Source organism: Mauremys mutica, chromosome 3, assembly GCF_020497125.1.
Source record: "Mauremys mutica isolate MM-2020 ecotype Southern chromosome 3, ASM2049712v1, whole genome shotgun sequence".
NCBI classification, from domain to species: Eukaryota; Metazoa; Chordata; order Testudines; family Geoemydidae; genus Mauremys; species Mauremys mutica.
Genome location: NC_059074.1, coordinates 26,881,235 through 26,894,204, shown reverse-complemented (window position 1 = coordinate 26,894,204; position 12,970 = coordinate 26,881,235). Strand labels below are relative to the sequence as shown.

General features: G+C 38.3%; 1 protein-coding gene across 4 annotated transcripts in view; it reads right to left on the bottom strand.

Moving 5' to 3' along the window:
• The window catches only part of CYRIA (CYFIP related Rac1 interactor A), a 77,035-nt gene that overhangs the window by 9,536 nt on the left and 54,529 nt on the right, over positions 1-12,970 (bottom strand). For 3 of the 4 annotated variants that reach the window (XM_045011316.1, XM_045011315.1, XM_045011317.1), the window contains 6 exons: positions 4,866-4,987; positions 3,670-3,775; positions 2,552-2,688; positions 2,390-2,467; positions 1,972-2,088; positions 1,806-1,885 (listed from right to left, as the gene is read on the bottom strand). In XM_045011316.1, the coding sequence (XP_044867251.1) occupies positions 1,806-1,885; positions 1,972-2,088; positions 2,390-2,467; positions 2,552-2,688; positions 3,670-3,775; positions 4,866-4,987 (640 nt within the window). Of the gene's footprint in view, positions 1-1,805; positions 1,886-1,971; positions 2,089-2,389; positions 2,468-2,551; positions 2,689-3,669; positions 3,776-4,822; positions 4,988-12,970 lie in introns of all 4 variants that reach the window. The other variant, XM_045011318.1, reaches the window with a different exon arrangement.

Below are 12,970 nucleotides of genomic sequence, written 5' to 3'. Positions count from 1 at the left end.
ATCTTACATTTTATCATATTTAAGGCTTTGTTAATTCAATTCCTAGGACGATGATAATTTTTAGTATGTCATAGCTCCTGGAATGTTAAGGTAAATGAGAGTTCACTGGAGATGTACTACTATTACCTTCTTTGACCTTCAATATCTCCTCCCCTCCTCCCACCATCAGTCTGGAAGCATCATGCCAGGACATTTTAGAACTGATAGATAAACTGCAGCAGAAGCCAAACAGTAAGTAAAATTAAGGGATTCCTTTCATAATGATGGATTGTACAAAATAACTCCAACTAGACTACAATTAAAAAAAAGCCAAAAAACAAACAGTGGCTTCCTCATTACACAATCTTTAGCTTATTTTACTTAAATAAATCCCTTTGACCCAGTAAAATTATGTAATAGTCCCTTTCTAAAGGAGTAAGGGCATTTGAGTTAAAGGTAAAGACAATATAGTCTACGTTCCTTTTGTCATTTTAGTATACTCTCCCTCTACTCTTGTCAGCTGAGTGCAGAAACTGCACAGAGGGATTCTCAGCTTGGATACCAACTCCCTATATGGCTTTAGGCATTTTCTTTTGCAGCCACACTTTCCCAATGTGAAAATATTAATCTAGGAGTTCACAGCTGTATTATGAGGATTGAATTAATGTTTGCAGAACATTGGACACATGTACTCCTTGTTAACGTACAATGGGGTCCTGTTCTTGGGAAGAAATCAGTTATTCTGTAACTTACATCCCTCTCTTCTACAACGGGGACACTGATAGTATTTGATGTTTATATTGTGGTAATGCCTAGAGGACCAAACCCATCGTACTAGGAACTGTACAAGCATATAATGAGAAGATGGTCTCTACCTCCAAGAGTTCCCTTAATCTGAACAGAAAATGGATACAAACAAATTGGGAAGGGAGCACAGAGTAACAAATGACTATGATCAACTTGGTAAGCCAGGGTCATAACACAGTAGTTTTTGTAGGCATCAAAGCACAGGAGAATTCTGACGTTTCTTTTTTTTTGTTGCAGTTCTATCTGTTTAGATAAACTTTACATAAAACCTGTTGCAGTGAAGGTAGATTTGGCCAAACATCACAACTGAGTGAAAACCCTCTCCATTGGCTGGTTTACAGCCAAATAGAGATTAAATTTAAACAAGTTCCCTGATCAATATATACTTCCCCAGAACCTCCAGTATTTTCAGAAACAAAACAAAAAACAACCCCTAAACACCACCCAAAAAGACTATCTTTGTTCCCACCAGTTTGTCTATAAAAATGGCATAGCTCAGACTGAAGTATCTGGTTTTGTGATATCAACTACAGGAAGATTACCCCACGTACAATTGTTTGGGGATCTTCTAAGAAATTACACCCCCAATCCAGCAAAGCACAGAGTATGTGCATAACTTTACGGATGCAAGTAGTCCCACTGAAGTCTACGTACCCATTCTAACACTCTTCTGAGTCAGAGCCTTATGCTGTGAACCTCCCTGAGCAAAACTGTTAATTTACTAATGAAAAATATTCATACTAGTCAAGATAGGAGGCATGACTTCTTATGTTAGTTCTTTGCCTACTCACAAGTCTAGTATGTATGCCTTAAATTAACATATCTATCTTAGATTTTTATAGAGCAACTACCGGGCTGGTTGCTCTATAAAAATCTACGTTATTAGAAAGATATTTTAATTTAAAGGCATACATACTAGACTTTAGTTTGCAAAAACTGCTCACATGCTAGATGGCTACTTAAACAGACCAAAAAAAAAAAAAAGAAAAAGAAAAAGATTGAACTGATACATAACTTACGGTGTTTCCAACATGACTTTACATACGCTGGCCATAGTACTTAAGCAGTCTGTTGTATTCTCAATTGGTAGGGTTTTGTTCTAGAAAAGTTAAACACAACTATGATCATTAAAACAACTTGTACAACTAAATATTAAGATTGTTTGCACTATTTTCTATCACTTACTTCTGATACAAAGTGTGTTGTGGCATTGCTGAGTGTTTTCAGCATTGGTGTGGCTTCTGCATAAAATAGAGACATTCTGTTGGCCATTTCATTATTTACTTCATTCTCAATGTCTATCTGATGAAAATATGAAGAAAAAGTAGTTAATAAATGACACTCCTTTCAAAATGTTACCAGCAGGGAGAAACAGATCAACTGCATACTCACACACTGGTGAGCCGTTATTTACATGAATAGTCCCATTGCAATCAGTGGTACAACTTGTCAACTCCTTACATTGGTGAGCAGTTAATCAGACAATACGGTCTTTAACGTAGGCAGCTTGTAAACCAATGCAAAAAACATTACCACCAGGGGTGGGAACGCACAGCCATAAACTCCAGAGTGGAAACAAAATGTCCAAGTTCCATTTACTTACATGCAAATTGTTTATTCTGTTGCGATTTATTGTCCGTCTGTAGTAACTGAAGTCATTTTGAATGGCTGGATTTCTCATCTTAATGGATAAAAAGAATCAGTATTCAACACACTTCAAAATGCAAGGAAATGTTTCAGTGTATATTTAAAAAATATTTCTAACCTTAAGTTCATCAAAGCGGAGAGTAAAATGTAAGATTTCTGCAAACTCCTTGGCTAGAGCCTGTTCTCGTTCCAGGTGCTGAGTTGGAGTATAGGGTGGACAAGTCAATGATTCCAATAAGCTCTGTAGTGCTTTCTCTAAGGAAGATAAAAATCACACAAAATATTGTGCAGTAAGTCATGGCTTCTGCATTTTTGACACAATGTCAATTTGTATCTTGATGCTTTATGCCATATGTATAACTATTTTTGTAACAAACTTGATTTCTAAATAAGAATTTGCCAAGAAGAAAGGCCCTCTGTAACTTGAGGAGCCTTAAAGACATAATTAGTAATTGTCCATAGGATTCTAAAAATGAGGGATGGGGGGGGCCGTCAAAAAACAAAAACAAAAAAACCGGGCGCCTCACTCTCTGCCATCACTCCCAGACCTTCCACACCCCTAATTCTTTGACAGTCCTTCCCATACACAAATGCTAAAGATAGATCTATTGCATCCAGTCCCTCAGACTCTTCATCCACCTTACTTCCCCTAATGGTCACCCCACTCCACTTCAATATGAAGATGCTTCTGGGACCTCTGCCAAAAAGAATCCACCCTTCGTCACCGATGCCACTGTGGTCCAACATGAGGATTACAAATGCAGAGTGAGGGACCTGGCAATACATGATGCAGGGATAATCTCCTGCAAAGGCTTTGTGAGGGGAAAGCTCAGCCAGGTGGACCTGAAGGTTGTCTATACTTGTTTCCCATTCCACTCAGGAGCCCTAACCCAGACCGTCTTTCCCAGCTGTTTCTAGATGCTCTCCCTTAGCTTAGGAAATTGACCAGTACTGACAGTGAAAACATACTCAAGGGCTGGCCAGAACCCTAAATGTTAAAGCATATGGCTTCATGCTGCTTTTAATAAATTTCCAAAATTACATCAGGATAAATTTATGTTCAGATCTGTGCAAATAGAACCTACAGGCTTCCCAGAAGAGAGACATCTAGGCACTGTAGTCAAATTAATAGTACAATGTTTTACTGTGCAACTCTAAGCTTTCAGAAAAAGAGAAACTTTGCATATCTGAGTATGAAAAAAAATATCGGTTAAAACAAATATATGAGGCACTCACCTAGTCTGAGTGAAAACTCATAAAACTGCTTCAGCCTCAGAACCAGAGGACACACTGAATTCCAAGCTTTTTCTTGAAGTTGGATATCATTTGGGTTTTGTATTGCCTACAATGATAATATTACTGTAAATACATATAGGATACTGGAGTAAAGAACCAGGCTTTTGTGGATGTATAGATATAGGAAGATTGCCAGTATGGTAGTTTTAAAAATATTTATTGAAAAAAAATCTAGAACAATTGTAAGAAAAAAAGCTGTTGAATGAAAAAAAAAGCGTCAAAAATAAAAGGTCAAGGACTTTAAAAAAAAAAAAAAAAGAGCAAAACAAAAATATCCAGGCATCTGTTTCAGCTGTGATAGAAACAATATCATTTAATGCAGCCCCTGGGAACTATTTTAAAACTATTCATTCAAAGTGCAGCACCCACATACAGGAGTATGCTTCAGAATCGTCTTTTAGGTCAAAGTATCCATAGCAGAAACATTAATGAAGGCCATTTGTACTACACTCACACTGAAAAGGGTTTACAAGGTCAAAGCTTGGTCCCTTCACAGTGAATGGGAGTTCTGTCACTACTTTAGTAGTAGGTTTCAGCTGTTAAGTAACCAATTGCTCTTACTAATGATAATCATGAAGATCTTGTATCAGAGAGACCGAGACACCTATCTTGGCAAACGCCCTAGGTTAAGTGAGAGCTAAAGCAGACAGATACAATTCTGAATGCTAGCAGATAATTGTAGCAATTCAGAAGTCTTCCCTTAGACGATCACATGTAGAATTGTAATTACAGTGTATTTTTATGGTGTCATGTGACAGTCTTACATAGAACAGAAACTATTTTGCATTTTTCCTACGTTTACAGTGCCTTAATGATATTGAAATATTTTTCTAAATATGGATGTTGATTTTATTCCCCATAAAGGTACATAAAATGTGTTTTCCGAGAACCAAAGTACAGTATTCAATTGTATTAATATTAAGATGTTTAAATGAAACAATCGTACTGTACCTATCATTAAAAGAGTGAATGTAATTTAATTCTAAATAGCTACTGTATTTCATAAGTACAGTTTTACTGAGTAATTTTAATACAAATAATTTTTGTGAACTGTCTGGCATGCAAAGTAGAAATAAATACTGCAGGCTATTACTTGATGTTTCTTCAAGAGAAATGTCATTGCTATATTATCATACATCTCTTATTTCTTGTCCAGCTCCTTTGTAAGCCTGAAGGTCTGCAAGCAAGCTTTCAGAATCCTGTAAAACTGCATTGATCTGATTCCATACCTCCCTTTCTCCATCTGTAGGCTGTGCATCTAAGAAACATAAAAAGCGAAAACACGTCACATTACAAATGAAATATGAATGTCAACATAATTCAGTTCCATTTATGGAGTTAACTCCAATTGGATCAGTCATAATTGATTCTGATTTTATTCTGGTATGACTCCACTAACTTCAAAGAAATTATTCCTTTATATCAAAGAAAGAAAGATCAGAATCAGGCTCTGATACAAAGCGGATTCAAGTCAATTCCCATTGATTTTGGTGATCAATTGATTTTTTAGATCAGAACCAGTGTCTTTGTTCAATTCTCCCCCCACTCCTCAAGTCAGTACAATCAAATGTTCAAAATATTTAGAGAGACAAGGTGGGTGAGGTACTCTCTTATTGGACCAATTTCTGTTGGAGAGAGAGACAAGCTTTCAAGCTTACACCTGAACAACAGCACTTCATGTGTAAGCTCGAGAACTTGTCTCTCACCAACAGAAGCTGGTCCAATAACTGATATACCCTTATCCAACTTGTCTCTCTACCATACTGGGACTGACACAGCTACAACAACATTGCATAGAAAAAAGTTAGAGGTATTTTTCAGAAGTAAATAAATTAGAAACTAGGACAACCTAACTGTGCTTAACTGAAAGTATCTCTTCTTTTCTTTGAGTAATAAAGTCCACAAATCCATTACAATAGCTCCTTTAGCCTCCTTGCAGCTTGAGGGTAAAACCAGATCTGTCTGTCCCGGGCAACAGGAGACAGCCCCATCCATGAAATTCCCTCTAGTTAGGACAACCGTGACAACCCAGATAATTCACTTCTACTTTCCTAACTTAATACAAGACTTTAATTAAAACTGTATTAAGTCAATGTTCAGTTGTAAACTTTTGAAAGAAACATAATATTTTGTTCAAAGTTACAAGCATTTCAGTTACGAACAACCTCCATTCCCAAGGTGTTCGTAACTCTGAGGTTCTACTGTAAAAGTCTGAACACAGCCAAAAGAGCCAACAAGCACCCATGCTAGATACAACTGCCATCAGTGACACATCACCATCACTTGAAACACCTGCATCTGAAGTCTATTTGCTTATATGCTCACTGGTTATCATTGAAAGTTCACTGCATCTCTCTTGGAGGAAATAAAATACACAGGGAAGTGAGACTTCAGCAGTTTCAAGTGATGCTTGCCTAATATGAATTGCCAGCACTACCAACTGGTAAATTCTGTATCAAAGCCTCTGAAGTGGCTGGCTTTGCCTTTTACAACCTCCACCAGCAAAATGTCATGTGAAATGTGGAAAACATAACTGGTGTAACCCCTTGAGAGAAAATACTTCATCAGCCCCATTAGAGATAGAGAGGGAGTTGCAAGGATGTTGTTATTCAACCAACTAGTCATGAACAAAGACAGTGGTAATCATTTACCCTATCTGTAAGAGCAGCCTCTTTGACGTACTCCTCAAAATGCCTGCCATGGGGTCTAGTGGTCTCTGAAGCAGAAGGGACAATCCAGGCCATTTTCCTACTAACAGTGGAGTCAGATATTCCTGGGAAGAAATCATTGTGTCTCCTCCACCTTCACAGAGGGGAAAGAAACCCAACTTGCCCTCAGTTTCCTCTGGGTCTAACATCCCTGATTCAAATGATCTGTTTCAAACCATGCAGTTGCTGGAAATGTACCAACTGCCAAGTATGCATCAACATTAGCTATGCAAAAGCCACTGTCAGGCAGTGCCTTGCTTATCCATCAAATATACAAAGGATTGTCTCTGTGGTGAAGCTGGTGCAATTACTTGGGATATCACTAAAATTATAGGCCATGAGGATGATATAAAGCCAATCAATATATCCCGCTGTCCCTAAGAATTTGTGATGCGGACCAAAGGCACTAAAGTTAATGAGACTAGGGTAAAGTGAAGTCTTGGGTGGCCTCTTCAGGGAGTTGAAAATGAAGCCAAATGGAAGTTAAAATGTCTCCTCTTGAAGCAGGCCAATCTTGGCATGTCACTAAGTGAGGCATCATATCTGCCAAAAGCATCACACCTGTCTGGCTTTGACTGACCCGAACATTAAGGGAGCATGATGCCTTGAAGACATTGCTTTGAGCCTATCTTGTCAGCACTGCCCGTTACTGCATAGCTCTAATACATGGCTCATCACCCAGCACTGATAACACAGAGAACAGCATAGAATGAAAGATATTGTAGGTATGCTGTAGTTATGTCTTAAAAGTTTTAACATCACAGCAACATTGATTCTCCATCCTCATTTATCAAAAGCAATTAGACAAAAGGTATTTTATGAGCTTGAATACCCCTCTCCCCCAGCATTACCTGTTACAGCAAATACTATACTTAAGAGGACTCCAAACACCATTAAATGCAATGAATTTTTTTTTCCAAAAAAATTTAGGTAGAGATGCTAACCTCTCCATGGTTAAGATTTAAACCAACTTTCCTTATGAACTAGATTTTGAGATTCCAACCTTCAAAATTAGTCAAAATGAAACCAAGCCACCTGAAATTTCATGAGCATGATCATGTGTAAGGACAATTTTTTTTGGATGTTTTCAGCAAAGGCATTTCATGGATATGTTTACAAAAAAGTAAGAGGCAGTGGTTTCATTTTTGCTGGCTCCAACTCCAAATGCAGCTTTCATTTCTAAACATGTTGGTCTTGGCAAGGACCAATGCACCTTTGGTGAGGAATTATTTTAAATTTTATTTTATTTTTTTTTGGAAGGGTGAAGGAACACTTAAGGGAGAAATTATAGCTACTTTAACATACATAAAAGTGCTTTTAAGGAACTTGCATGCCTGTTTTTTTTTTTTTTTCAGAGTATAGGAAGTTCACAACACCCGCATGCCAACTTCTTGAACTTAAAGTAGCCCTGGTACTTCCATTGAGCAGAAGTACCCAATAGACCATTATGGGAGTGTCAACCTCATAACCCACATTACTTCCTGGTTGTACTGCACTTGCAAAGCAACAGAACCTGGGATTCATGGGAGAACTGCATTCCTCAGTGTGAAGCTGCAGAAGTGGATGCCTAGGCAAAGGGCCTGGTCAAACCTGTTCATCATCCACATGCTCTCAGGCCTTCAATGTGCAGATCTGAGGGGAATAGGAGGAGCATAAGTTCTAAGAACTTAGACAGTTGAAACATGACGTAATATAGATATCTACTACTTCTTCCAATGGTTGATGCCTCTATTCACGTATTAACAGAAAACTTGATTCTCCATCCGGAACTTGCAAATGCTTCAAGCAATGGAGCTGACAATATCTGATTTCACAGTTAAGTTCCTAGCCAGCCTGAAGAGGGGATCCTTGGAAGCTTTATGACTATTTCTGCAAATTGTAGTTAGCTGACAGTCTATCTGAGACCCAATAACTTTTCTAATTGAATTGAAGCGCCACTGTTTTCTTGCTCTGAAATCACTGGGATATGAATAAAAAGCATCTTGGATAACATTTTCAGACTCTATAGAGTCTCAAATTAGGCACAAATTCCCATTTAGGCAGCTAGTCAGCCAGCTTGATTTTCAAAAATACTAAACACCCCACAACTATAATTGGCCTGGAAGGAAAAAAAACAGACCTGAGACAATCTAGTTTGAAAGCGTTGGTCTTAGGTTTAGCATCTCTTGGGAATAAAATGGTTATTTGTACTACCAGCCCCAAATTCTCTGGTCTGTCATTCCAAAGTTCATCATAATTTTTTAAAGCCACCTGAACAGAAATGAGAACAAATATTGGCCAATAGTTCAAAAATGGAATGTCAAGTTCTGTAGGGCACTATTTAGCTTACATACAGCTTCAAGTGGTTTGGAAGTGCCCCTGTTTTTAGAAAGGGGAAGGTATTTTTGGGGGAGTGGGGGTGGGGGAAGAGAAGAGTAGTAGTACATGGAAGCGAAGAACTGCTCAAGAAAAAACTTCCAAAATAACTTGTGAGGCTGCTATAAAACAGAACTCCTTCAAAGTTTAAAATGGACTGTTTTTGTTGCTTTAAGAAAATGCCAAAGTATTCCCAGCAAGATATTTTTTTCAGCTTTCTTTGTACCCCTGAAGAAGGGCCTTCATAGGCAGCAATAAACTGTGGCAGTAAATCCTTTATGAGAAAGAGAAAATTCAGAGCCTGCTGAGAATAGCCTCAGGTACTCAGGATTCAATCTACTAGCCATTAAATTAAACATGGTCAGATCCAAACAGTACAATGCCCCTTGAATTAACAAAATGCACATCATGGAATTCTCCATAAGTACTAATGAAAGTTTTCATTAGTTGTGATACTTAAGAGTCACATGACCAATTGGGAGTTAAGATTCTGTCTCTGTATCCTTTACTCTATTAACGCAAAATTTGATGGAGTAAGGGGAAGAAGTATAGGAGGTGTCTAATCAATCCAACTCCAAATCTGTTTGAATGAAAATGCCTGCATCACCAATGCCTCGTGCTTCAAGAAGAATGCTCGTTTGTTTTATTGTTGGAAGTAAAGTAAGATTATACTGGTAGTCCTTTATCAAAGTGATTACATGAATCTGGTCTGCATCCTACTCTTACAGAAGGGCTTTTGAAATTACCTCTCTTTCCCCCCCACCCCCACCCCCCCCACCTAGCAGATAAGATGTGCTTCCTGAAGTGGGATATCATTTGCTTGAGAGACTGTCTTGAGCACTGCTATTTGGTTTCAAGTTTGGAGTGAAAGAAGATGATGGAAGTTACTGAATGTACTCAGCTGTTATATTGAGATAGGTGCTGTGATTAACAGCTTTAATTTTTGCCGGTCTTTTTTCTGTTTGTTTGTTTTTTTAATTTGTCTAGGTTTTTATGGCACTGATCACCACAATACCTCCCAACTCAGGAAAACTACTCCTGTGTACGCAGAACTCCCTTTTCTTGCAAGACAATATTACAGAAAAGTATGATGGCAATTTTAAAGTATTATCTCCTTAGCTCTTACTTCCATCTCCAGCTCAGAAGTATACTTTCTTGTCAAGATAATCCAGGAAAACACCAGAAGAAAAACTACACTGGTAACAGCTGGTTACATGAAAAAAAATTAGAGAAGCAAAGGATTTTTCTGTACCCGAAATCCCTAAGCACCATAGATGAAATGTAAGAAAATGGAGCTGGTCAACATTTTTGAAATGGATGAAATTTCAAAATTTGGATAAAGAAAAAGTTGAGAGGATTTTCATCCTTCTCACCTATTTTTCAGCCAATAGTAGAGCTAATCAAAATTTCACAGATTTTGAATTTAAAAAAGTGTGTCTGTGAATTTTCACACAAATATTCAAGAGTCCCCAGCTCATTTTTTCAAATAGTCCTCGTAAGCAAGTCAAGAATTTTATGTCAAAAGTGTTTGAAACACTAAGGACAAAAAGATGAAAAGAACATGCTGGTGATAGATGTTTGAGAAAAAAGTGAGAGCCTTCAGCTGATGAAAAGAGAGAGCAGTTGGAAGTAGACTGGAGTCTTATGTATTGTTAATTGAAAATTAAATAGTAGGATTTTTCAAACCCTAAAGTGAAGATGTCCTGCTATTAATCTGTATCAAATTATAGAATTACTGGTCAACCCAGTAATAACAGCTATGGAGAATCAGCATTTAATAAACATGTAACATGCTACTTTGCTGGGAGAAGATAGTGCAGCTCATCCCAACAGCCAGCTACCTCAACCTATGGCCAGTTCACATGAAGGGTGGAGAGTAAAGAACCATGCTGATCTTTGGCTTCTCTTCTCACTCAGATCCCTTACCCTGTCTCCTCACCACTTGTGACCAATATTTGCACATGTAACCTTTGTTTAGAAGTGGAGAGGGTGGGGCAATCATGTGGGTCATAGTTATATTTACTTTAAAAAAGATTGGTTTGCCAAAGAAATCATTAGGGATTGCAATCCAGTGTGACATTTTGTATCCATGACAGGAAGTGATATGTCATCTCTCATATCCATCCCCTCTTCAGCTGACATATCCCAAGGCTAGTAAAGAATTGCAAGATATATATTTCTGAGTTAATGCAGAGATTACATTTTGAAATTTCAGCATGTAGTTATGAAGAAAAAGTGTACAGTGTCCTGCTAAGTCACAAAATGCAGTAAACAGAATTTGCTGTCCTCAAACACCATTTTTTTTAAAAAAAAGTAACATTCTCCAGAGTGCTTTCCCAAATCAGAGTGCTGTATATTTGTCTGCACATTAACTTCACACCCAAGGAAGCTACTGAACAGAAATTATTCCTCCATTATGCAAGGGTTGAAATAACATTTTTTGCCTCAGTTGGACTTCATTTTGATTATTGTAAGGAAAACATAACCCGAAGAAGGAATGCACTGAGCTAAAAACCCTGCCCCTTTTAACCAGAAGCATCCCTTTGTAGATATCTAGCTGCCCTGACCCACAGGTGATATGTGCTTGGAATAAATCCCTGTAAATACATACATGCAGATTATCTTTCCTTTAAATTTATCCAAGATTCATCAATGAATCTGGTAAGAAGAATATAAAACGTTTAAGAAAGCTGATAGCTAATTTGACCTATTTTATACATTGTATTTGATACTGAATGAACTGAGATAATCAATACTGACTTGATTTAAATGTTTCATGTCATAAGTGTTTGGCTGAACAAGAAAGGAATCTTTGCAGCCCTGAGAAAATTAACATAAGTAACCAACTTGTCCTTATTTACCTAGATATATGTGCATATTTTCTGAAACCTGTGTACACTTCTGGTGTCAACAAAAATTTTAACCAACAGAGATGATGTGCTTTTGAACATTAACACAACAGCTTAAAAGTAATAAAGGAAATCATCAATTAAGCAAATAGTCACATCTAACCATCCTTAATTCCCAGGTCTTCCAACACACACAAAATTCACTGCACAACAAACTCCACAGCTATACAACAAACTCTTTCAATTATAATAGCCACTCGTAATGCACACACCCAATGATTTGAGAGCACTCATACAAAACATGAACTCAGACCTGGACCAGATTAAAATATTGTTAGCAGAAATACCTGTAACAACATGTTATGTCCATAAAGTATGCCTGCACTGAGGCACTGGCATATCAAGAGCTCTCCATGTGCTGCTTTCTAGACACTCTACAGAGCCCTTCATTCACTGATGCCTCAGCACAGGAGAACCTCTTGCCTCCATACACCCTCTTCCCTGTCCGCATGCTTCGCTGCTCACCTACATCCTTACACAATCTCAGCTCACCCATCTGTCCTCAACCCATGTCTTGATTCACCCTCACCCCTGGACTTCAGCCCATTTTCTAATAGCATAATTGGGAGTGGCTGTGTGTTTAGTCCAAGATTGTTTAACCTCCAGCCATGTTCTAGTGGTGGTCTTCACCCATACAACTAATGCCTCCCCACCTTTGCAGGGTGCAGCTAACATGCTCAGGTTTGTCACATTGGGACTCCTCTTCAGCAAGCCACAGGAAGTCCAACAGAGGGAAGAGCATCCTCAGGAGCTGAACTATTAAGCTCTGCTCTTCAGGTGCATTAATTTGCAAGTCTCCCTCTCAACCTGATCTTTTACACCATCCAACAGTGAGCAGAGAGGGAAGAGATTCTTACAAAAACAGTGTTCACTGCAGGTCATCACCTAAACTGAGACAATTTTTTTCTTGGGATCCACTTGTAGTTTGCAAGAGAGAGGCTTCAGTCTTTTGGAACCAAGCAGATGTGTCACATGCGGACATCCATTGATGGAAGCAATGACATCTGTCAGGGGCCTGGAATGAGTGGGCCAGGGAGCTAGAGAAAGGCTAAGGTAGTGGTTGGCTTGAGTCTGTTTACAGGCAGGACTACTCAGCCATGCCAAAAGATGCCACATCATCTTAAAGCAGAGATAGGGGACAAATTAAGCAGCACAGCTGGGGGAGCAGCCCTATCAAGTAATACTACATATATGCCATTCTACTTTCAGCATTCCACAGCTCAGTCTACATCTGCATGATCAGGCTAGGGAATTCTGAGGAGTGGAGAT